General features: G+C 39.9%; 1 protein-coding gene, 1 pseudogene and 1 gene segment (V, D, J or C); all 3 read left to right on the top strand.

The window, feature by feature from the left end:
- The first annotated feature begins 668 nt into the window (after positions 1-668).
- LOC146576255 (immunoglobulin lambda-1 light chain-like) lies at positions 669-5,543 on the top strand. Of its 4 annotated transcripts, none has more exons than XM_085271372.1 (4): positions 669-708; positions 803-1,118; positions 4,309-4,343; positions 5,079-5,543. In XM_085271372.1, exons 1-4 carry the CDS (start codon positions 669-671, stop codon positions 5,399-5,401), a joined length of 714 nt encoding a protein of 237 aa, XP_085127498.1. In that variant the 3' UTR covers positions 5,402-5,543. The 4 variants fall into 4 exon arrangements, with proteins under 4 accessions (XP_085127498.1, XP_085127497.1, XP_085127495.1 ...); XM_085271371.1 differs by having other exon boundaries at positions 803-1,120; positions 4,305-4,343; XM_085271369.1 differs by having other exon boundaries at positions 803-1,125; positions 4,310-4,343.
- A 3,129-nt stretch (positions 5,544-8,672) lies between these two features.
- Positions 8,673-9,144, top strand: LOC146576254 (immunoglobulin kappa variable 3-15-like). The segment is given in 2 exon segments: positions 8,673-8,712; positions 8,807-9,144. Coding segments are annotated over 2 exon segments (378 nt in total).
- Positions 9,145-16,699: 7,555 nt separating this feature from the next.
- On the top strand, positions 16,700-23,268 carry LOC146576253 (immunoglobulin lambda-1 light chain-like; annotated as a pseudogene). The gene is made up of 4 exons (XR_014892239.1): positions 16,700-16,739; positions 16,834-17,158; positions 22,056-22,090; positions 22,779-23,268. The product of XR_014892239.1 is annotated as an immunoglobulin lambda-1 light chain-like (transcript).
- The last annotated feature ends 2,197 nt before the right edge of the window (positions 23,269-25,465 follow it).

The raw sequence follows: 25,465 nt of genomic DNA, 5'->3' as shown, positions 1-25,465 counted from the left end.
GACATCATGAGTAGTGCACAGGTGTACCTCAGACTGCCCACAACAAAAGGCCACCCTGGAATGTGCAGTTTTGTCTCACAGCAAAATGCCGTCAGCTGTCATGATGCAACTGCTGTGACAAATTTTGACATAATTATATCATTTTTATTTTGTTGCTGAATCTTAATGGTTTATCACAGGGTGGGAATTTCAAGCAGCAAACTGCTTCTGTTTTTAAAAAACTGTTTTTATACATCACATTTTAAACAGGCCCATCTTACTTACAGATATTTAGTTATTTAATTAGATGATCCCACTGTTGTGCAAAGTCACCACAAAGTTTGACATGTGAGAGAATAACTTTCTGTGAAAATGATTTTTTTACAGAGCTAAAGCTGAAATTGTAAACTTTATGTTGCTTCAGAATATGCTAATCTAATTATAGTTTATAAATACAATACAAGTTAAAAGTATAAAATATAACCAACCATGGAAAAAGAATGGCTATTAACCATTCCAAAATAATTAAAAAAAAACTATATATACAAGACATATTTATTATTGTTATTAATATTAATAACACAGGCAAGCGGAAAAAAGAAAACTCCAAAGCTCCTCCTCCTGTTAGTTGTATTAAATAGTTCCTCCACCATCGCCTCTCCACTCAGTTCTCAGCCCACTCAGACAACATGCTGGTGACTCTCTGTGCTCTCATCACTGCTCTAACATGTAAAGAGTCTAAAATATATTGAAGAATAGACCTCATGTTACAGTTAAATGTCAGTGTGTTTCTCTTGACTCCATGTCTTCTTGTTGTTTGCAGGTGTGAGTGGTGTGACGGTGCTGACACAGAAACCTCCTGTTTTATCAGTGAGGAAAGGAGAGACAGCCACCATGGACTGTAACCTGGGGACTGGTACTAATGCTGCTGCCTGGCATAAACAGATTCCAGGAGGAAGTCCTCAGTTTGTGCTGTATTTTTATCGTAGCCATAGTTCTCCAACCTATGGCTCTGGGTTCTCCTCTCCAAAATTCACATCCACTCATCAGTCAACAACAGATTATCGTTTGATCATCAACAATGTGGAGGAGGGAGACTCTGCAGTCTATTACTGTCAGACATGGGACGGCTCTGCTAGCAGTGGGGTATCACAGTGATTCACACTGTGACAAAAACCTCCTCACAGATACTTCTGCTTTTTGATGCTCTTTCACATGCTGAAAAAAAGACACATCTGAGAAACACACTGAAATCCCACCACCTTCAAATACTGTGTTATTTGTTTTGTTTTGTTTTTTAAATTAATTTTAATATTCATCATTGAAAATATGAATAAAGCAAGCAGAGGAATATAGAGATATTATTCAGCCAAAACATGTCAGAAGAGGACTAATACTGTATATAACTAAAAGTTATCTATAAGTAATAGAAATTTAGTAAACACCAGTCTCAGCTCTTAAATAGTGATGACTATACATCAGGCAGAAATAAATATAAGACGAGAAGAAAACGTGTGATGTGTGAGGATAAGGGCATTTGCATTTAAACTACAACTGTTCTGAATTTGTTGAGACTTGTTCTACCTCATGTTCTTATAAACGTTACTGTTTATTCTTTTCACATAAGTCCTGCTCACATTTCAGCTAGAAAGAGATTGGTGTTAACACCTAAAACTGTCAATAATCAGTTATATAATATTTATTCCCTTTACAACAATATTTTCATGAGCAATATGTCATGACAGCCATAAGTGTGTCGGTTGAACATGAGCCAGAAACATTTAATTGATGTTATTTGCATTATAAATGATTTTTTATTCTATGAATGAAAATCATTGTGTTGAATCTCCTCCTCCTTTGGTTTGCCTCTCCTCTGTGTCTTTAAGTGTCAGTATCGCTTCACTTCTCACTACAATCTCACTCACATCTCAGCTGAACAGTAAAGATCATTTACACCTCACACTGACAACATGCTGTGGATCCTGTGCACTCTCATCACTGCTCTAACATGTAAGATCTTCTGTTTTAGGGTGTATATTTTTGGAGGTAAACTTTTCATTCATGTTTTTGTGTGTGTTTCCTGGCAGATGTTGATGCAGTGATCGTGTTGACCCAAACACCTGCTGTTCACACAGTTTCTCCAGGTCAAGAAGTTGTTCTCAACTGCAACATAGAGAGATATGATGGGAATTCTGTTAGATGGTATAAACATGTTCCTGGAGAGGCTCCTCAGTATGTTCTAAGATTTCATTATTCTGGCAGCTCACTTGAATTTGGAACAGGATTCTCCTCAGACAGATTCAACTCTAAATCCTCATCAAACATTGATTACCAGTTCATTATCAAGCGAGCAGAGACAGGAGACTCTGCAGTGTATTACTGTCAGACATATGATGACTCTGCTTCTGCGTACGTATCACAGTGATTCAGGCTGTGACAAAAACCTCCCCACTGATACTTCTGCTTTTTGATGCTCTATTTTTCACATGCAGACAAAAGACCCATTCAGCAAACTCAGTGTAAACCCACCACCTTCAAATAGTGTGTTTATTGTTATTTTTGATTTATTTTAATGTTCATCATTGAAAACTCATCCACTTCAGACAGTCTGCTAATAAATACTGAATTACTTGTTTTGATATATTTTTACATTCATCACTGAAAGTATAAAATATCGAGGAGTATAATGACCACCAACAACACAAATTGCCATATATATGTACACAATTATGTGCATTTTAAATTATGTGCATCTAACACAATTAAACCTATTATGTGTGTGTCTTTTTAAATAACAGCAATTTGGCAAACGGTTTCCTAAAACTCTGATAACTGTCACATTCTAGCTGCAGTAAATCACATTAATCAACCCAAATGGATACTGATAAAGTTGCATAATAGGTTTAAAAATGTTTCATATGAAGTGAAAATGCAGCTACATTGAATTATAGCTGTTGCTTCTCTTGTCACTACAATTGTTTTCACATCTCAGCTGAATATTAAAGGATGTTTACACCTCACACTGACAACATGCTGGGGTCTGTCTGCTCTCTCATCACTTCTCTAAAGTGTAAGACGTTCTTCTCATCTGTTTCATAGCCCATCGTTTTGGAGAAAGACATTTCACTCATGTTCTTTCTGTGTTTGTTGGCACATGTTAATGTAGCAGAAGTGTTTATCCAGATACCTGCTGTCCACAAGGTTTCTCCAGGTCAGGAAGTTGTTCTCAGCTGCAATATGGTTCAATTATGTTGGATGGTCTAAACAAGTTCCTGGAGGGGTTCCTCAGTTTGTCATTCTGGCAGCTCACTTGGCGTTGGAACAGGTTTCTGTCCCCAGAGGTGGGAAGTAACCAAGTACAAATACTTACTTACTGTACTTAAGTACAAAGTTTTCAACAAGCTGTTCTCAAATGCAACATTGAGAGAGATGATAGGAATTCTATTAGCTGTATAAACAAGTTCCTAGAGAAGATCATCTGTATGTTCTAAGATTTCTCCATTCTGACAGCTCAAAAGCTTTGAAACAAGATTCTCCTCAGAAAGATTCAACTCTACGTCCTCATCAAACATTAATTATCATTTAACTATCAAGTTCGCAGAAATAGAAGACACTGTACTTATCACAATGTGTTACAAACCTCTTGGCAGTACATATGCTTTCTTAGACTCATTCACTTGAGTATAGTCTAATCAAGAAAATGCAGAGTAACATACAACCTCCAGATAATGTTTTATTAAACATTGGATTGCTCATTTTTTAAAATCCTTTTTTTTTTTTTACCTTTAACCTGCTCAAATACAGCATCAAAAAAGCTGAAAGCTTTTATGTCGGCTGGTACAAACAGGTTCCTGGTTCTTCGCCTCATTTCTGAGATTTCATCATTCTCACAGGTCAACTGCATTTTCAGCAGGATTCTCCTCAGACAGACTAATATCTAAATCCTGACCAAACACTGATTTGCAGTCTTTTATCAATCATGCAGAGACAGGAGACTCTGCAGTGAGTTCCTGTCAGACATGGGAAGACTCTCCCAAAAATGCTCCGTCATAGTGAACCAGACTAAACAAAATCTCATTGAGAGACAGTGAATCTCTGTTTAATTCAGATCAGTAATGAGTACTTAATTAAGTCTTACACAAAACAAGTGACAAGAAGGAAAAAACACGACTACACACAGAGAAATGCAGTTATAAAATACAAACAGATTGATGAAGGGAATGAGATGTTGACAGTGAAAGTTAGCTACAGGATGTTTCAGTTCCTCTCCCCTCATCAGTGACAGTCAGGAGGTTTTTGTACAGCCATGTATACAAACTGAATCACTGTGGTATTCGGACAAGGCACCAAGCTGATTGTGACAGGTAAGTGCTTTTTAACTGATCATAAAACAACAGAGATTTTGCAAAACTCTGCTGATGACTACTTAGTTCAATATTTTTCTTGTTCTGCATAATTTTTATGATTTTATACAACATGAAATAGTTTGAGGTTGTTGTATGTGCAGGAGACATGAATCATTTATATTAAAAAAATTGAAAAAGGTGTCAAACCAAATTTGTATATTTTTATATAAATGTTGTTCACTAAACATTATGTGAGATAGGATATGTTCTGTTCTTATTATTCTCATAGTGTTTTTATTTAATATTGGGGTTGGCATTTCAAAAACATATATAAGATTGTTTTCTTTTTCTTCAGTAGTAGTTAACAGTGTTACTAAAGTTAAAAATTACTTTTAAGTGATTAGAAACGGGCTGTACAGTTTTTTTTTAATGAAAGAAAATTTCTCACAGTAACTGACATGTTATGCAGAAACCTCCAGAATTAAATTCACGACATCTTACATGAAAAGTTAAAGAGTAACTAGTCATATTTTATTTTAGGAAAACTTAAAAAGAAAATCAATTGATATGTTGGGTTGTTATGTCTGTATATTTTTCCAAATCACATTAGAATTGTTTTCTTCTAATTTCATAACAAATATTATGTTTATTCCATATTGACTCTTATTGATGTCTCGATTTCTTCTGTTTTCATTATTTCATTTCATTTCCTTTGATTTTTCAATTTCCTGAATGTTCTTCATGTATTTTCAGGCTCCAGCCTCTCTCCTCCTGTCCTGACAGTCTTCCCTCCGTCCAGTGCTGAGCTCCAGTCCAACACAGCTTCTCTGGTCTGTCTGTCCAGTCAGTCTGTGCCTTTTGCAGATGTGAGCTGGTTTTCTGGTGGGAGTCCAGTGAGCAGTGGGATCTCTACCAGCACTGCTGTTCAGAGATCAGACCAGACTTACCAAATCAGCAGCTCTCTGACCATCCAGACATCAGACTGGAACATGGATAAGGTTTATACATGTAAAGTGTCTTTGGGCTCACAGACTTCAGAGAAAACCATCAAGAAGTCAGAATGTCCCACTGAATAGTCAAGGACCAGAATGTGCTTTTAAAATCTGCTTCTTTACTGCTTGTGCTGTTTGCTCATTACAGTCTTTACATGTTAGAAATCAGAATAATGCAAAAGTTTTAAGTCATGTATTCATTAGCTGGTTTTTGACAAGTATTTTCAGGAATTTGTGTTTTGCATTAAATTAATAAAAGCATTGAATTAAAAAATGTGTTTTCTTGTGAGTAAATGGGAAAATGTATCACTGTATTATAAACAACATAAGTTTAAGGTTATTAAAATGAACTGTTAAATTTTGGAGAGGGGCACAGAGAGGAAAAAAACACTCATAAGCACACCACTTTTTAAAATATCTTCTTCCCATAGTTAAAACATAAGTATTTTCTGACATACACGCTATGTAATATTTGAACACTAGAGAGCATCATTTAATAATTCTTCCTGAGTAACAGAGAGAGCAAGTGTCACCGGTTTAAAATGTTGCAAATGAATCTTCACACTCAGTTAGTGAAGCATAACCTCTGCTCTTCTGTTTTTTCATGTCCATGATGCACCTGCAGGTGTTATAACCTCATGTAAATGAAGTATCAGCTCTCTGTAAAATAAAATGAAAATGCTGTTTACTGGAAATGTTTTAATTATTACCATTTGATCATTCAGAGACAGTTAGCTGAATCCTGTTTGATTTTTGCCTAAACATAACTTTATTTACTGCCATGGAACACTAAATAGAGTCCAGTTATGAAATGAAATGTGTTACACCCCAAAACACATAAAAAAGGAAAGATAACGCCCCCGCTCTAATCTCCCAAGGAAAGACCAATGCTGCCACAGGGTTGCGCTTTCACAACAACCAGATATTTTGTTAATTTCAAAAGGTAGCAAGCATCAAGATGGGCATGGTCAAAACAACAAGCAAAACACTCTAGAAATGAAACAGAACTGACCTACCTATAACGAGAAACCCAAAAGAAAATACTGGCCTCTTACCTGTCTCCCTAACCTAAACTGGAGAAAAAGGTTTTGTCAGGTCACAAATTTTGAAGCCAATATGATAACCTTATCCCACCAACGCTGTGGACGTCTAGCTTTTGAATCCAATTAAAATCAAATCACTCATGCTGATTCTCTGGAAAAGAGCAGAACAGACTTAAAACAGAGTTTATTAAACATTGTCATATGAACAGCAGAACAGTGCATTTACAGCAAAAATAACACATATCAATCAACACAAACAAAAGCGAAGCAACCCCGGGGTGTAGAGCCTTAAAGCACAAACAGAAACACATCCAAAAGACAGACAGGAAAGAAGCAGCAGACAAAAGCTACCCAATGCATATTTCACTCATGTTATTTAGGGACAGTGATCCCCCCCTCCCATCGTTTGGTATTCTTTCTTCCTTTTTTATTTTTCTTCATCTTCTTTTTGACACTCTTCCACATCCTGATAACAGAGAGATCAAGCAAACTCAGTATAAACCCACCAAGAAAAAGTGGTGGGTTTACATTATCTGCAACACATTATGCAGATAATATTTTGTAGTTTTTCTCTGTCAATTTTTGCAAATTTCTCAAAGCAGAATCATCATAACACTCATTATGCAGTTCTGACAAGCAGTTAGGGCATTTTTATGACACAGACCTGTGCACAGGACACCCCAACAATTAAAAAAAACAACAACAACCTTTTCACATTCGCCAAAACATGAATAGTAAGTCAGTCACTTCAATTCTGGGATGAATGAATGTAAATTTTTCACCACCCTATAAAGACAGAGTCATTGAAATATGACTAATATCTAATAATATAATATCTAATATCTAGTAGCAACTCAAAGCTAGCAACTTGTGCTTTTTTTGGTCCAGACTCACACAATTAATTTTTAAACATTGTTCTGTTATTTTTATTGATATTATTTTTATCTTCATTTAAATTTTCACTTTAAATAAAGAAAGCCCCAGAATACACACACATTATTCACACACAAAGCCTCACATCATCAGCTTTTATTATTATTGTACTGTAGCATATGTCTGATCAAAAACTGTGAAGGTTCTCAGTCATCCAGGTCATCTTCTTTCCAAGCTTCTTAGAATTTGATCAAAAACATGCTAATTGTGAATATGATTTCAAGCCAGGAATTATATTAACTGGTATAAGCAAGTTCCTGGAGGGGTTCCTCAGTATGTTCTAAGATTTCTTCATTCTAGCAGCTCACTCAGCTTTGGAACAGGATTCTCCTCAGACAGATTCAACTCTAAATCCTCATCAAATATTGATTACCAGTTCATTATCAAGCGAACAGAGACAGGAGACTCTACAGTGTATTACTGTCAGACGTGGGATGACTCTGCTTCCGCACCCGTATCACAGTGATTCAGGCTGTGACAAAAACCTCCTCATTATTACACTCAACAAAAATATAAATGCAACACCTTTGTTACTGCTCCCATTCCCCATGGGATGGACGTAGAGACCTAAAATTCATCCCAGATACACAATATAACCATCCCTCCCAAACAGTGGTCACAAATCAGTCCAAATGTGTGGTATTGGGCACATCTGCCATATTGAGATAATCCATCCCACCTCACAGGTGTGCCACATCAGGATGCTGATCTGACATCATGAGTAGTGCACAGGTGTACCTCAGACTGCCCACAACAAAAGGCCACCCTGGAATCTGCAGTTTTGTCTCACAGCAAAATGCCGTCAGCTGTCATGATGCAACTGCTGTGACAAATTTTGAGATAATTATATAATTTTTATTTTGTTGCTGAATCTTAATGGTTTATCACAGGGTGGGAATTTCAAGCAGCAAACTGCTTCTGTTTTTAAAAAACTGTTTTTATACATCACATTTTAAACAGGCCCATCTTATTTACAGATATTTAGTTATTTAATTAGATGATCCCACTGTTGTGCAAAGTCACCACAAAGTTTGACATGTGAGAGAATAACTTTCTGTGAAAATGATTTTTTTACAGAGCTAAAGCTGAAATTGTAAACTCTATGTTGCTTCAGAATATGCTAATCTAATTATAGTTTATAAATACAATACAAGTTAAAAGTATAAAATATAACCAACCATGGAAAAAGAATGGCTATTAACCATTCCAAAATAATTAAAAAAAAAACTATATATACAAGACATATTATTATTGTTATTAATATTAATAACACAGGCAAGCGGAAAAAAGAAAACTCCAAAGCTCCTCCTCCTGTTAGTTGTATTAAATAGTTCCTCCACCATCGCCTCTCCACTCAGTTCTCAGCCCACTCAGACAACATGCTGGTGACTCTCTGTGCTCTCATCACTGCTCTAACATGTAAAGAGTCTAAAATATATTGAAGAATAGACCTCATGTTACAGTTAAATGTCAGTGTGTTTCTCTTGACTCCATGTCTTCTTGTTGTTTGCAGGTGTGAGTGGTGTGACGGTGCTGACACAGAAACCTCCTGTTTTATCAGTGAGGAAAGGAGAGACAGCCACTATGGACTGTAACCTGGGGACTGTTACTGACAATCGTGCTGCCTGGCATAAACAGATTCCAGGAGGAAGTCCTCAGTTTGTGCTGTATTTTTATCGTAGCCATAGTTCTCCAACCTATGGCTCTGGGTTCTCCTCTTCAAAATTCACATCCACTCATCAGTCAACAACAGATTATCGTTTGATCATCAAGAGTGTGGAGGAGGGAGACTCTGCAGTCTATTACTGTCAGACATGGGACAGCTCTGTTAATGAGTACGTATCACAGTGATTTACACTGTGACAAAAACTTCCTCACTCCTTACTTCTGCTTTTTGTGCACAAACTCAGTGCACCAAAGGCACACAATTAGTTCTTAAACATTGCTTTATTGAATTTATTCATTGTAATTTTTTTTCATTTGCACTTTCATTTTAAATTAAAAAAAAAAGCACCAAAATATACACACATTATTCACTCAAAGTCTCACATCTTCAGCTTTCAATACCATTGTGGTGTAAAATACGTTTGATCAAAACATTGTCAACATGTTATTTCTGAATCAGATTCCAAGCTGTAGCCTCTAGTTGCAGAGAGAAGAAGCATGTTAGTGAGGTAGAAAGAGAATGTAAACATTTATAGATAGACAAACTGTGTTTGTGTATGCCTATTGTTTTTTCTTTTTTCTTTTTTTTAGATAATCAATGTATCTAATTTGTTGTTATGAAAGAGGAATATACTGCTTCACTGAGTGAATGGGTTAAATTATTAAATTAAATTAAATTAAGTTAAATTATTATTATTATTATTATTAATAATACAGATGGTACTTTTTCCTTTGGGAAGGTACCATGTGTGCAGTCTACAATTCGGTTGAAGAAAGATGTTGAATGTATTTAATTACTGTAGAAAAATAATTGGTTTCTGTGCATTTTTTTTTACCCTGGCAATAAATTACAGTCAATTAAGTCAATTAAGCATCATGAGGCAGAGAGTGGGGGGTTGTTCCCTATTTTCTTGCTGGGAGTTGGCAACACTGCTAGTTAGGTATATGTAAATATTGATTAGATTGTTTGATATTTCCTCCTCCTTGAATCGCTACCTTATCGTGGTGGAGGGGTTTGTGTGTCCCAGGGATCCCAGGGGCTATGTTGTCTGGGGGCTTTTGCCCCCTGGTAGGGTCTCCCATGGCAAACTGGTCCTGGGTGAGGGACCAGACAAAGAGCGATTCAGAAGACCCCCATGAAAAGAATATCGAGGGAACAGTTTACCCTGCCCGGGATAGGGTTACCGGGGCCCCGCCCTGGAGCCAGGCCCGGGGAGGGTGCCCGAGGGCGAGCGTCTGGTGGCCGGGCCTTAGTCCATGGGGCCCGGCCGGGCACAGCCCGAAGAGGAGACATGGGCCCATCCTCCCGCAGGCCCACCACCCGCAGGAGGCGCCATAGGGGTCGGGTGCATTGTGAGCCGGGTGGCGGCCAGGAGCGGAGGCCCTGGCGGACCGACCCCCGGCTGCCAAGACTGGCAATAGGGACATGGAATGTCACCTCTCTGGTGGGGAAGGAGCCTGAGTTGGTGCGTGAGGTTGAGAGGTACCGGCTAGATATAGTTGGGCTCACCTCTACGCATTGTCTGGGCTCTGGAACCAGTCTCCTGGAGAGGGGCTGGACTCTGTCTCAGTCTGGAGTTGCCCCTGGTGAGAGGCGGCGGGCTGGGGTGGGTATTCTTATATCCCCTCGGCTTGCTGCCGGTACGTTGGGGTTTTTCCCGGTGGACGAGAGGGTTTGTTCCCTGCGCCTTAGGGTCGGGGAACGGGTCCTGACTGTCATCTGCGCTTATGCGCCGAGTGGCAGTTCGGAGTACCCAGCCTTCTTAGAGTCCCTGGGGGGGGTGCTGGAAGGTGCTCCACCTGGAGACTCTGTTGTCCTGCTGGGAGACTTCAATGCTCACGTGGGTAACGACAGCGAGACCTGGAGGGGCGTGATTGGGAGGAACGGCCTCCCTGATCTGAACCCGAGCGGTGCTTTGTTATTGGACTTCTGTGCTAATCACAGTTTGGCCATAACGAACACCCTGTTCGAACATAAGAGTGTCCATAAGTGCACGTGGCACCAGGATGCTCTAGGCCGTAGGTCGATGATCGATTTTGTAATCGTATCACCAGACCTGCGACCATATGTTCTGGACACTCGGGTAAAGAGAGGGGCTGAGCTGTCAACTGATCACCACCTGGTGGTGAGTTGGATCAGGTGGCGGGGGAGGACGCTGGACAGACCTGGTGCACCTAAACGCGTAGTGAGGGTGTGCTGGGAACGTCTAGCAGAGGCCCCAGTCCGCGAGATCTTCAACGCACACCTCCGGCAGAGCTTCAACAGCATTCCGAGGGAGACTGGGGACATTGAGTCCGAATGGACCATGTTCAGCGTCTCCATTGCCGAAGCTGCTGCATTGAGCTGCGGCCGCAAGGTGGTTGGTGCCTGCCGTGGTGGTAATCCCCGAACCAAATGGTGGACACCAGAGGTGAAGGGAGCCACCAGGCTGAAGAAGGAGGCCTATCGGGCTTGGTTAGCCTGTGGGACTCCGGAGGCAGCCGACAGGTATCGACAGGCCAAGCGGAATGCGGCTCGGGCAGTGGCTGAAGCAAAAACTCGGGTGTGGGAGGAGTTCGGAGAGGCCATGGAAAAAGACTTTCGGACTGCCTCGAAGAGATTCTGGCAAACCGTCAGGCGTCTCAGGAGGGGAAAGCGGTGCTCTACCTGCACTGTGTATAGTGCTGGCGGAGCGCTGTTGACGTCGACTGAGAAAATTGTCGGGCGGTGGAAGGAATACTTCGAGGACCTCCTTAATCCCACTGACACGTCTTCCGGGGAGGAAGCAGAGTCTGGGGATGAGGGGTGTGACCCACCGATTTCCGGGGGCGAGGTCACTGAGGCAGTTAAACAACTCCTTGGTGGCAGAGCCCCTGGTGTCGATGAGGTCCGCCCCGAGTTCCTGAAGGCTCTGGACGTTGTAGGGCTGTCTTGGTTGACACGTCTCTGCAATGTTGCGTGGAGATCAGGGGCAGTACCTGTGGACTGGCAGACCGGGGTGGTGGTCCCCATCTTCAAGAAGGGGGACCGGAGGGTGTGTTCCAACTACAGGGGGATCACACTCCTCAGCCTCCCCGGGAAAGTCTATGCCAGGGTGCTGGAGAGGAGGGTTCGTCCGCTAGTCGAACCTCGGATACAGGAGGAACAATGCGGTTTTCGTCCTGGTCGCGGAACACTGGACCAGCTCTTTGTCCTCTCGAGGATACTTGAGGGTGCATGGGAGTTTGCCCAACCAGTCTACATGTGTTTTGTGGACCTGGAGAAGGCATTCGACCGTGTCCCTCGGGGCGTCCTGTGGGAGGTGTTGCGCGAGTATGGGGTGTCTGGCCCATTGCTACGGGCCATTCAATCCCTATACAACCGTTGCAAGAGCTTGGTTCGCATTGCCGGCAATAAGTCGGACTCGTTCCCGGTGGGTGATGGGCTCCGCCAAGGCTGCCCTTTGTCTCCGGTTCTGTTCATAATTTTTATGGACAGGATTTCTAGGCGCAGCCAAGTGGCGGAGGGCTTTCGCTTTGGTGGCCTCAGAATCTCATCTCTGATTTTTGCGGATGATGTGGTTCTGTTGGCTTCATCGGGTGAGGGCCTCCAGCTCGCACTGGAGCGGTTCGCAGCCGAGTGTAACGCAGCGGGAATGAGGATCAGCACCTCCAAATCTGAGGCCATGGTTCTCAGCCGGAAAAGGGTGGAGTGCCCACTCCGGGTCGGGGATGAGTTCCTGCCCCAAGTGGAGGAGTTCAAGTATCTCGGGGTCTTGTTCGCGAGTGATGGGAGAAGGGAGCTGGAGATCGACAGACGGATTGGGGCTGCGGCTGCAGTAATGCGGACGCTGCACCGGTCAGTCGTGGTGAAGAGGGAGCTGAGTGTAAAAGCGAAGCTCTCAATTTACCGGTCGATCTACGTCCCTACCCTCACCTATGGCCACGAGCTGTGGGTAGTGACCGAAAGAACGAGATCGCGGATACAAGCGGCGGAAATGAGCTTCCTCCGAAGGGTGGCTGGCCTCTCCCTTAGAGATAGGGTGAGAAGTTCGGCCATCCGGGAGGGGCTTAGAGTAGAGCAGCTGCTGCTCCACATCGAAAGGAGCCAGCTGAGGTGGTTCGGGCATCTGGCAAGGATGCCCCCTGGGCGCCTCCTGGGCGAGGTGTTCCAGGCATGTCCCACCGGGAGGAGGCCCCGGGGCAGACCCAGGACACGCTGGAGAGATTATATCTCTCGGCTGGCCTGGGAACGCCTTGGTATTCCCCCGGACAAGCTGGAGGAGGTGGCTGGGGAGAGGGAGGTCTGGACCTCTTTGCTTAGGCTGCTACCCCCGCGACCCGACCTCGGATAAGCGGATGAAGATGGATGGATGGATGTTTGATATTTCCCCTAAGTACTGTTTAAAATACCAGAATAGGGAGGATGGTGTAGGTTTAAGTTTATTGGATTAATACATATATACCAACAAGATAGTGTACATCACTGTCACAACAGCATTTGTATTCATTCAAAGGCTTTATGGCTTTTCCTTATAATAACTGGTGGGCCGGTGTCCCAGTCCAGACCTGGTCTCAGGTATGCATAAAAACCCTTTATTTAATTAGAAATCCCAGTCTTCAATTACTTCAATACTACAAAATATTACATACAGTGCACTATACAGGTCATCAGATGTTCAAGATGGGCTTTATGTTCTCCAACAACTGCTCACACTGTCAAGCCAATACACCGGACAATTACATCCATGCTCTTTGGTTCTGTTCACCAGTTCAGAAGTTTTGGCGCGAGATATGTGAATACTTATCAAAGTGTCTGAAATGTTACATTTCAACTTCCCCTTTAGTGTGCTTGTTGGGCATCTTAGATTATGTCACTACAGAAAAGAATATAGCCCATATGGCTGCCCTATGCATTGCCAAGAAAACAGTCCTCGTGAACTGGAAAAGTAAAAATAATCTTAATTGTAACCAATATAGAAATTATCTAATATATCACATTAGTCTTGATCAGAGATGGGCAGTAACGCGTTAGTTGTAACGCGATTACTTTTGTCAAGTAACGAGTAAAGTAAGGGATTACTATTGCAAAAACGGTAATTAGATTACCGTTACTTTCCCGTAGGAACGCTGCGTTACTGCGTTACTAAAACCGTGATTTTTTTGCGAGAATGTCTCATGACAGTGACGTAAGCAAGTGCGACGTTCATGACAACAGCTGTGTGCAGATCAACAGTGGATAATATATCAGTGCGGGAGAGGGTATGAGCGTGCAGCGTTTAAAGCGTGGAAGTACTGACGTTATTTTAAGTTTGATTCCATAAAAAGTGACAAAAACATTAGCGTCAGTTGTGCGTGGGAAGAAAACTTCTTTTTACAGCGAAAAAACCCCTAAACTTCCAAGCAAGCACCGAGTGCACTACGACGTAATGGGAAACTCACAGAGAAACTCGCGGATTCCTCAACTGACCGCTGCGGCACACCTGCACCAGGGTAAACCTCCGCCTACCGCACTCCTGCTTTACAGGTGAAAATAGACCGCTAGTCTTTGACTTTATTTATTTTCTGCTGTGTTTTACTTGCATCTATTTGAAAGAGTGAGTGTAAACACGAAAAAAAATATTTTATTTTATGTGCTGGAATGTGCAGAAAATAGTTTAAATGTTAAACAAATTTCTTCCAGTCAGAGAATGTTGCATATAATTACATTTTTGCTTGATGCATAAAGTTAAAAGATTAAAACTAATAAAACAAGTTAAAAAAAGAGACTTTTCCATTTGATTACATTTTGTATGATGGATTATGTAGAAAAAGTAGAATTGGGCTGAAAGATCTATCACTTTATCACCTATTCAGGTTGTAAATCGTGTTTTTAAAAAGTAACTAAGTAACTAAGTAATTAATTACTTTTGAAAATAAGTAATCAGTAATTAGTTATTGATTACTTTTTTCAAGTAACTTGACCAACACTGGTCGTGCACCAGTAGGAACTCAGAATCCACTGGACCAGAGACACACACTCCTCCACCGTACTGGAGGAGCTGGAGTCCATGTTTTTCTTCATTCTACCAGCTATGACACTGACCATAACCAAATACAAAACCAGTGAAGAAACACTCAGAAAAAGTAAAAGGGGAAAATGCCAGTGACTCCCACGTGTAAAATCATTTGTTTTGATTGTTCTTTCACCATTGCCTGTGTTGTGCACCTGTTGTTGATTGCATTAAGACTAAAGCAGCTGAAATTGATTAACAATCTAACAAACCTCTGCTACTTGACTGATCAGACCAGAAATTTAACATACTTGATGCGATACTCTTAAAAAGTGTTTCTTTAATTTTTTTGGAACAGCATATATTTCCTGTGCTTCCCTTTCACTGGATGTTCTTAATGGTTTTTCATAGTTTGGAACTTTTAAGCTGAAAACTTAATGTTTCTACAAATAATGCTAATATCATTACTGTCATTTTCTAGACTTTTAGACTTTTATGGCATTTATAGCTGTTGAACACTGTGTATTTTCTGGCTGCAGCCTCTGTGCTCCTGTGCTGATTAACAACCCCCTCTGCTACTTAACTGCAGCTGGGGCTGATCAGCTAATGAGGCTCTCCCTCTATTAGGAGGTGACTCGGACTGGAGGAGAGAGCTGTACTGGGAGAAAAAGCTGCAAAAGCAGTCTGATCAAGTTAGTGTGAAAGTATTCACTAACGTAACGTTTAGTGAGGTAAATATACAAGAACCTCAGTGATAGGTTTGTAGCTTGTACCTATCCGCTGGAACGTTGAAGACAATATAGTTACACTGCAAAGCAAGACACAAGCAGGCTGGTTTTACTCATGCATGAGGGAAAGCTGGCTGGAGCCGAGTGTCGTTCCACCACTTGACCTCCGTCAGACTCTCAGCCAGGCTCCCCATAGCACTCCTTTTATTGTGGTTACATGAATATGCATAGGGTCATTAACATATGACATCTTACATAGGTATACATGTGAACAAAGAATACTGTGTGTGTGTGTGTGTGTGTGTGTGTCCGTCCAGATGTGACCCTGTGAAGACTCCCCAAAGCTGGTGCCAGGAGTCTAGCGGTCCATCTGAACAAAAGGCTCTTATACTTAAACAGATATACGTGTGCTTGCTATACCATAAATCAACAAGAAAAGAGAAACTCTCCTAGGGAGTATGTGATTTATACCAAGGACACTCTAGAAGAACGGATGCAGTCCCTAACACACAGAGCTGTTACTTTAGGATGAAACATCCTTTCAATCCACCAATGATTATATACACTTCTAAGCATATATGAGTAAATATTTCTAAGCATAAATGACAATCAACAATACAAATCTAACACTCAGCATCATTAAAAATATCTAACAGTGTTCTCTAGATGGTGATGAATTCAAATTTAGCAAATTTTAGATCTTGGCGTATTTTTTGAATAAAACACAAGTTTAAGTAAAATATAACCAACTATAATCCTGTCTCATTTTAGATGTGGAGAAAGTAACCATTATAAAATTCAAAACAACAATCAAACGAACAAACAATAAATAAATGAACAAAGGGGAAAAAAGAAGAAAAAAACAAGACATTACCAACATCAGTGTTCATGAAAATAATGTTAATAATACAGCTTAGAGAAAGGGGGGGATCCAGTGCTGCTCCTCCTGTCAGTCTCTCTGAGTTTCAGTGACATATTTAATGGTTGACACCACCTCTCCTCTACAGAAGGAGTCAAATCTCTTTCCAAATTACAAATCCATTCTCAACACACAGTGACAACATGCTGGTGACTCTCTGTGCTCTCATCACTGCTCTAACATGTAAAGAGTCTAAAAGATACTGAAGAAAAGACCTCATGTTACATTTAAATGTCAGTGTGTTTCTCTTGACTCCATGTCTTTTTGTTATTTGCAGGTGTGAGTGGTGTGACGGTGCTGACACAGAAACCTCCTGTTTTATCAGTGAGGAAAGGAGAGACAGCCACTATGGACTGTAACCTGGGGACTGTTGATAACTATCCTGCTTATTAGTATAAACAGATTCCAGGAGGAGTTCCTCAGCATGTAGTGAGGTTTTATCATGGCCGGAGTTCTCCAACCTATGGCTCTGGGTTCTCCTCTCCAAAATTCACATCCACTCATCAGTCAACAACAGATTATCGTTTGATCATCAAAAATGTGGAGGAGGGAGACTCTGCAGTCTATTACTGTAAGACATGGGACAGCTCTGCTAGCAGTGGGGTATCACAGTGATTTACTCTGTGACAAAAACCTCCTCACAGATACTTCTGCTTTTTGGTATCCTAATAAGACTCCTCCAACAACTCACTGAAACCCCACCACCTTCAAATACTGTGTTATTTGTTTTGTTTTTTTATTTTAATATTAATCAGGAAAATCATGAAAAAAGCCAAGAGGGGACTATTCAGTCAAAACTACTCAAATAATGATATACAAAACAGGAGACCAATACTGTATGCTGTTATCTATAAGTAATATAATAGACATCAGACTCAATTCGTTTTTTTGGGGGTTTTTTTTTGTATTGTCTCAAGGCCAAGGAAAATGTCCAACAGATGTATTTTTTGCAAGCTGATCGTTACAGCTTTTGCCATAATGGTCCACTTGATTGTCACAGTTTGTTCGATATTTATTATTTATGTATTGATTTCTTTTTTTAATTTTAAGTTCTTACAATCTAAATGGACAGAACCTGGGGATAGGAAAGACAAAGAAAAGAGAAGTTGGGAAGAGGCTCAAGAGAAGGAGAGGTAAAGAAAAACAGAGAGACAGAGAGAAAAGACACTAAAAATCTGTTTGATCACCTGCTGGGGAAAAAAAACAAGCAAAAAGAGAACAACACAGTATGGAAACCCACAGCAACAATCAACATAAGCATAAGTAACAGTAAATAATAAATACTGAATGTTACTGAGCAGCACACAAGACCGATATGTTTAGAGGCAGCAGTCACCCAAGAAATGTGAGTACTTTTTTGTACACACCTGTGTGCAAACAGGTATTCACCACCAGCATTGTGCACCAGGATTAGAAGAGTTACATCCTGAGTGTTAGTAACAGTGGTGCTCAGTTTCATCAGTTTGCAATAATATGTGTCACAGTGATAATCAGATTGTTTAACTCTCAAGATGTAGATGAGAGAGACTGGTATTTGTGAATCGTTTGTATCACAGTGATCTGTATTTGAAGTCTTTGTTCAGCTGTTCAATATTCATTAATGACGTAACATTTTATGAAATGTTCTCCTAACCCTAACAACTCCGGTTTCATGTGATGTTACACAAAAGGTTGTGCATTTTGTTTGTTGACTAATTATAACAATTAATTGTAACAGTTAGTGGGGTTCTGCTCTGTTTTTGTCCAAATATAAAAACTGGTAATGATTAAAGCATCAATAATAAATCTTAAGAACATAGAAACCAACTTATAATAACTTATAATAATAAAATATAATATAGATGAGAGAAACTGGTATTTGAACTATATCAAAATGTTTGTATCAATGTGATCTGTATTTGAACTCTTTGTTCAGTTGTTCAATATTCATTAATGATGTAATATTTTATAAAATGTTCTCCTAACCCGAACCACAATGCAGGTTATGCATTTTGTTTGTTGACTAATTATAACAGTTAGTGGGGTTCTGCTCTGTTTTTGTCTAAATATAAATATAAAAACTGGTAATGGTTAAAGCATCAATAATAAAACTGAAGGACATAGTTATTTATGATACTTATGATAATAAAATATAACACCACAATTTTAGGGGAGAGGAGGGAGACATCACTATCACCAACAATTATTAATACAAAAGCAGAATTACCCTCTAGTTAAGTTACCCCAAACATCACAAACTATCCAGGTTTAGCTCCTCCTCCTGTCAGTCTCTCTGAGTTTCAGTGTCATATTTAATGGTTCACACCTCCTCTCCTCCTACAGAAGCAGTTCTATTGCTTTCCAAGTTCCAAGTCTCAACACACAGTGACAACATGCTGGTGACTCTCTGTGCTCTCATCACTGCTCTAACATGTATGGAACCTCATTTACACTTCAGATCAGTAGTTATTTGTAGGATTCATATGTGCTTGTGTTTCTCTTGACTCCATGTCTTATTGCTGTTTACAGGTGTGAGTGGTGTGACGGTGCTGACACAGAAACCTCCTGTTTTATCAGTGAGGAAAGGAGAGACAGCCACCATGGACTGTAACCTGGGGACTGTTGATAGCTATGTCTATTGGTACAAACAGATTCCAGGAGGAGTTCCTCAGTTTGTGCTGTATTTTTATTATGTCGATAGTCTTCCAAGTTATGGCTCTGGGTTCTCCTCTCCAAAATTCACATCCACTCATCAGTCAACAACAGATTATCGTTTGATCATCAAAAATGTGGAGGAGGGAGACTCTGCAGTCTATTACTGTAAGACATGGGACGGCTCTGCTGCTGTATCACAGTGATTTACACTGTGACAAAAACCTCCTCACTGATACTTCTGCTTTTTGATGCTCTTTTTTTCCACATGCTGACAAAAGACCCATTCAGCAAACTCAGTGTAAACCCACCACCTTCAAATAGTGTGTTTTTATTGTTATTTTTTTATTTTTTATTTTAATGTTCATCAATGAAAACCCACCAACTTTAGAGAGTGTTTTTAAGAAACACGGAATTACTCTTTTTGATGCATTTAAGCAATCATCACTGATATATAAAATGAGTATATAAAATATCAAGGACCACCAATTGTACACAATGATGTGCACGTTTTTAAATAACAGCAATTTGATAAATGATTGTCTAAAATTCTGATAACTGTAACATTCCAGCTGCAGTAAATCACATTAATCAACCTAAATAGATACTGTTAAAGTTCAAAAATGTTTCAAGTGAAAATGCAGCAAAATAAAATTTTATCTGGTGCTTGCTTCTCACTACAATTCTTTTCACAACTCAACTGAATAGTTAAGGATGTTTACACCTCACACTGACAACATGCTGGGGACTGTCTGCTCTCTCATCACTTCTCTAAAATGTAAGTCGTTCTTCTCATCTGTTTCATAGCCCATGTTTTTGGAGAAAGACATTTCACTCATGTTCTTTCTGTGTTTGTTGGCACATGTTAATGCAGCAGAAGTGTTTATCCAGATACCTGCTGTCCACAAGGTTTCTCCAGGTCAAGAAGTTGTTCTCAGGTGCAACGTGGTTGAATTATGTTAGATGGTCTAAAAAAGAAGGAGGGGTTCCTCAGTTTTGTCATTCTGGCAGCTCACTTGGCGTTGGAATAGGTTCTCTGTCCCCAGAGGTGGGAAGTAACCAAATAGAAATACTTACTTACTGTACTTAAGTACAAAGTTTTCAACTAGCTGTTCTCAACTGCAACATTGAGAGAGATGATAGGAATTTTGTTAGCTGGTATAAACAAGTTCTGTATGTTCCAAGATTTCTCCATTCTGACAGTTCAAAAGCTTTGAAACAAGATTCTCCTCAGAAAGATTCAACTCTACGTCCTCATCATCATCTTATTAAACATTGGATTGCTCATTTTTTAAATTCTTTTTTTTTTTAACCTTTAACCTGCTCAAATACAACATTAAAAAGGCTAAAAGCTTTTATTTCAGCTGGTACAAAAAGGTTCCTGGTTCTTCTCCTCAGTTCTGAGATTTCATCATTCTCACAGCTCACCTGCCTTTTCAGCAGGATTCTCCTCAGACAGATTAATATCTAAATCCTGACCAAATACTGATTTCAAGTCTATTATCAATCTTTTTTTTTTTTTTTTTTCTAAATGACATCAGAAACAGCAGTATGCGACATTACGTGATGGCAGAGCTTCAGTTCATCCTTTGTCATTTTTTTTTTTTTTTTTTAATAAATAGGACAGGGGGAATGAATGAGAGAAAGAGGGGGAGAGAAAGAAAGAAAACCAAAGGGGAGAAGAGACGGTGAGAAGGGGGGGGAAGAGAGAGAAAAAAAAAAAGAACTCCTGGGTCACCTGTATGGAGAAAAAAAAAAAACAAACAAAAACAAACAAACAGAGGAGACAGCAAACAACAAAGAGCAACATAATAATAGAGAAAACAAAGCACCATCACAATAGACTAGCTAGTCATAGATATCAATATTTACTAAATAATAAACGATATTGTGCAGCACGCAAGATAGACAGCGCACAGTGTGCTTTGAGGCAGCAGCCAAGAAAGCTTTAGTCCGCGTCTGTGAATACCCATGTGTGCATACCTGTGTGGATCAGCATGCTTGCATTCCAAAGGTTTCTCCATGTAATGATCTGCTAGGGAGTGTGGGGGGGCCACAGCCCCGTCCTCCAGGGTGTGAAGCGGGTATGGAGGAGATCAAAACTCCAGACATCCAGAGGCCCCCAGAACACAAGAGACCATGGAAGACCAACAGAGGGGCAGCCGCGCCACTGTTCCAGTAAGAGCTGAGGAGAGTCCCAGATGAGGGCTCGCCCAGCAGCCGCGGAGCAGAAGTCAGGGGGAGTTGCAGTGACGCGCCCGTGAGCTCCGCCGGCCCCCAGCTGTGCCTGAGTGACCGAGCCCCAGGCCGAGAGGCCGGGGGCACCCCACCTCCAAAGGGGCCCGAGCGAGCCCCAGGCCCCAGGCCCCGACAAGCGGCCGCCAAGGAGTGAGCCGTGTGTACCCGGACGCCCACCCCCAGACACAAAGAACCACCAACACACCGACACCTGAGGGAGTCCGCCACCGGCAGGGGAAGTGGTGGTGGGTGGAGATAGGCCTCCAAACCTATTATCAATCATGCAGAGACAGGAGACTCTGCAGTGAGTTCCTGTTAGACATTGGAAGACTCTTCCAATAAAGCTGGTTCATAGTGAAGCAGACTCTGGCCAAAATCTTATTGAGAGACAGTACAGCTTTGATTAATGCTGGCCAATAATGACGACTTTATTAAATCTTGCACAAAACAAGTGACATAAAAGAAAAAACATGACTACACAGAGAGACACAGTTATAAAATACAAACAGATGAAGTGAATGAGATGTTGACAGTGAAAGTTAGTCTCTACAGGATGTTTCAGTTCCTCTCCCCTCATCAGTGACAGTCAGGAGGTTTTTGTACAGCCATGTATACAAACTGAATCACTGTGGTATTCGGACAAGGCACCAAGCTGATTGTGACAAGTAAGTACTTTTTAACTGATCATAAAACAACAGAGATTTTGCAAAAATCTGCTGGTGACTACTTAGTTCAATATGTTTCTTGTGCTGCATCATTTTTTATGATTTTGTACAATCTGAAATAGTTTCAGGTTGTCTCATATACAGGAGACATGAATTACATGTTTAAAAAATGTGAAATGGTGTCAAACCAGTTCTATAAAAAAGGATGTGAAATATGTTGTTTTCCCGTTCTTATTGCTTTTAATTTATGTTTAGGTTGGCATTTCAAAAACATACAAAGGCCCGTTTTCTCTTTCTCCAATAGCTTTTAACAGTGTTACTAAAGTTCAAAATTTGAAGTGATTAGAACCTGGCTGTACACTTTACTTTGACATGAAAGAAAATTACCCACATTAGCTGACATGTTATGCAGAAACCTGTAGAATTAAATGAAAGACATATTACATGGAAAGTTAAACAGTAACTAATCATATTTTATTTGGTAAAAAAAAGAAATTCAAACAATATGTTGGATCCATATATTTTGGTATTGTACATTAGTTTTGTTTTCTTCTAACTTCACGACAAATGTTATGTTTATTCCATATTGACTCTTCTTGATTACTTCTGGTTATGACTTCATTTCCAATTTCCTTCTTTCTTTTATTTATCTTTTTTTGTTTTGTGAATGTTCTTCATGTATTTTCAGGCTCCAGCCTCTCTCCTCCTGTCCTGACAGTCTTCCCTCCGTCCAGTGCTGAGCTCCAGTCCGACACAGCTTCTCTGGTCTGTCTGTCCAGTCAGTCTGTGCCTTTTGCAGATGTGAGCTGGTTTTCTGGTGGGAGTCCAGTGAGCAGTGGGATCTCTACCAGCACTGCTGTTCAGAGACCAGACCAGACTTTCCAAATCAGCAGCTCTCTGACCATCCAGACGTCAGACTGGAACATGGATAAGGTTTATACATGTAAAGTGTCTTTGGGCTCACAGACTTCAGAGAAAACCATCAAGAAGTCAGAATGTCCCACTGAATAGTCGAGGACCAGAATGTGCATTTAAAATCTGCTTCTTTACTGCTTGTGCTGTTTGCTCATTACAGTCTTTACATGTTAGAAATCAGAATAAAGCAAAAGGTTTAAGTCATGTATTCATTTGCTGGTTTTCAACAAGTATTTTCAGGAATGTTGCATTAAATAATAAAAGCATTGATTAAGAAATGTGTTTTCTTGTCAGTAAATAAGAAATTGTGTCACTGTGTTGTGGTAACATAAATTTAAAATGATTAAAATGAACTCTTAAATTTTGGAGAGGGGTACATATAGGAAAAAAAAGCACTCATAAGCACACCATTTTTTAAATGTCTTCTTCCCATAGTTAAAACATTAGTGTATTCTGATATACAGACTGTGTAATATTTGAACACTAGAGAGCATCATTTAACAATACTTCCTGAGTAACAGAGAGGGCAAGTGTCACTGGTTTAAAATGTTGGTTGTAAACTTGCAAATGAATCTTCACACTCAGTTAATGAAGCATCACATCTCCTCCTCCCTCTCTTCCTGTCCAGGATACATCTGCAGGTCTCGGTATCTTTTATAACTTCATGCAAATGAAGTTGTGTCAACTCTCTGTAACATTAGATGAGACTTTCCTGGACTATAAAATGTGATTTGTATTATTATATTTTCAGGCTGCATTTCACTATAATTTGGTAAATTAAAGGCAGTTTACCTCTTTGGTTTGGTCTATGAACTTCTCATAACAAAATAAACTAAATTGAGTCCAGCTCTGTAACTAATCTTCACTGCAGCTCTACTCTCAACTCTACTCCTCTACAATTCACTTGGTCTTCAGGAAGTTCCTGTATGCTCTCTTCTCATGAGTATTGTCTTGCATCAGTAGGAACCTGGAATCCACTGGACCAGAGACACACACTCCTCCGCCGTACTGGAGGATTTGGAGTCCAGGTTTTTCTTCATGCTACCAGCTATGACACTGACCATAGCCAAATACAAAACTAGTAAAGAAACACTCAGAAAAAGTAAAAGGGGAAAATGCCAGTGACTCCCACGTGTAAAATCATTTGTTTTGATTGTTCTTTCATCATTGCCCGTGTTGTGCACCTGTTGTTGATTGCATTAAGACTAAAGCAGCTGAAATTGATTAACAATCTAACAAACCTCTGCTTCTTGACTGATCAGACCAGAAGTTTAACTGACTTGATGCGATACTCACACTGGATGTTCTTAATGGTTTTTCATAGTTTGGAACTTTTAAGCTGAAAACTTAATGTTGCTGCAAATAATGCTAATATCATTACTGTCATTTTGTAGAATTTTCTAGTCACTAACGTAACGTTTAGTGAGGTAAATATACAAGAACCTCAGCATCATTAAAAATATCTAACAGTGTTCTCTAGACAGTGATGAATTTAAATTTAGCAAAATTCACATCAAGGCTTATTTTTTTGAATAAAGCACAAGTTTAAATATAAAATATACTATATACTATAATCCTGTCTCATTTTAGATGTAGCGATAGTAACCATTATAAAATTCAAAACAACAATCAAATAAACAAACAAACAAAAAAGAAAGAAATAAAGGGAAAAATAAGAAGAAAACAACAAGACACTAGAAAGTGCATTTTCTGAAGAAACTGCAGTGTGAATGCTTGAATCTGAATGTATGCATTGAAATGAAATAATTACTGAATTTAAGTTAAAAATCTTGAATGAGATAAAAAAAAAAAAACCCCGAATTTAACCTGAAAACAAAAGTGCTGAACTGCTAAAAGCTGAAGGTTACACAGAAGAAGAAGTTGGAAAAAAGCTGAAAATGTTTTAATTTTAAATTAGAAAAACCTAAGAAATGAGAAAAGAACATTTAGAGTCAGAAAACATCTGAAAGAATATTAAAAGGTCATATTCTTTGAATCACTGAATGACTAAAATGTGATCCCTCCACTTGGACCCACACAGTTTAAAAAGTTTACATCTCTGAGCTTTGAAAGACAAGATGTTGGAAAAAGAACAACGATGGTGACGTTTTGAGGGTAAAATGATGGCTGTGACACTGTGGACACAGCAGCAGTTGAAAGAGAAGTGTTTAAGATGAATCTTGGTACAGTGGCAGGCAGAGCTCGTTAAGCAGGCAGGTGTGAGCCTGGTTGCTATAGTGACTGCACCCAATGGCTCCATACACACGACACAGACATGCACCTCACTTTTGCTGCTTAAAATGAACAGAAAAGTCAGGCCGAAACAAATCGTTCCCAAATTAAAAGTACAAGTCGTATTGACAAAATTTTTTCACCGTGAGCGACAGCAGCTTCTAGTCTACTGAATTCTCAGTTTTCATGCCTGTGGAGTTTATTATATGGACGTGGTGACAGTGGAAA

The sequence above is a fragment of the Mchenga conophoros genome, linkage group LG4, assembly GCF_057382185.1.
Source record: "Mchenga conophoros isolate Kocher_MC1m ecotype Shallow Benthic linkage group LG4, M_conophoros_male_GT1.1, whole genome shotgun sequence".
NCBI lineage: Eukaryota > Metazoa > Chordata > Actinopteri > Cichliformes > Cichlidae > Mchenga > Mchenga conophoros.
This window is presented reverse-complemented; position numbering and strand designations above follow the sequence as displayed.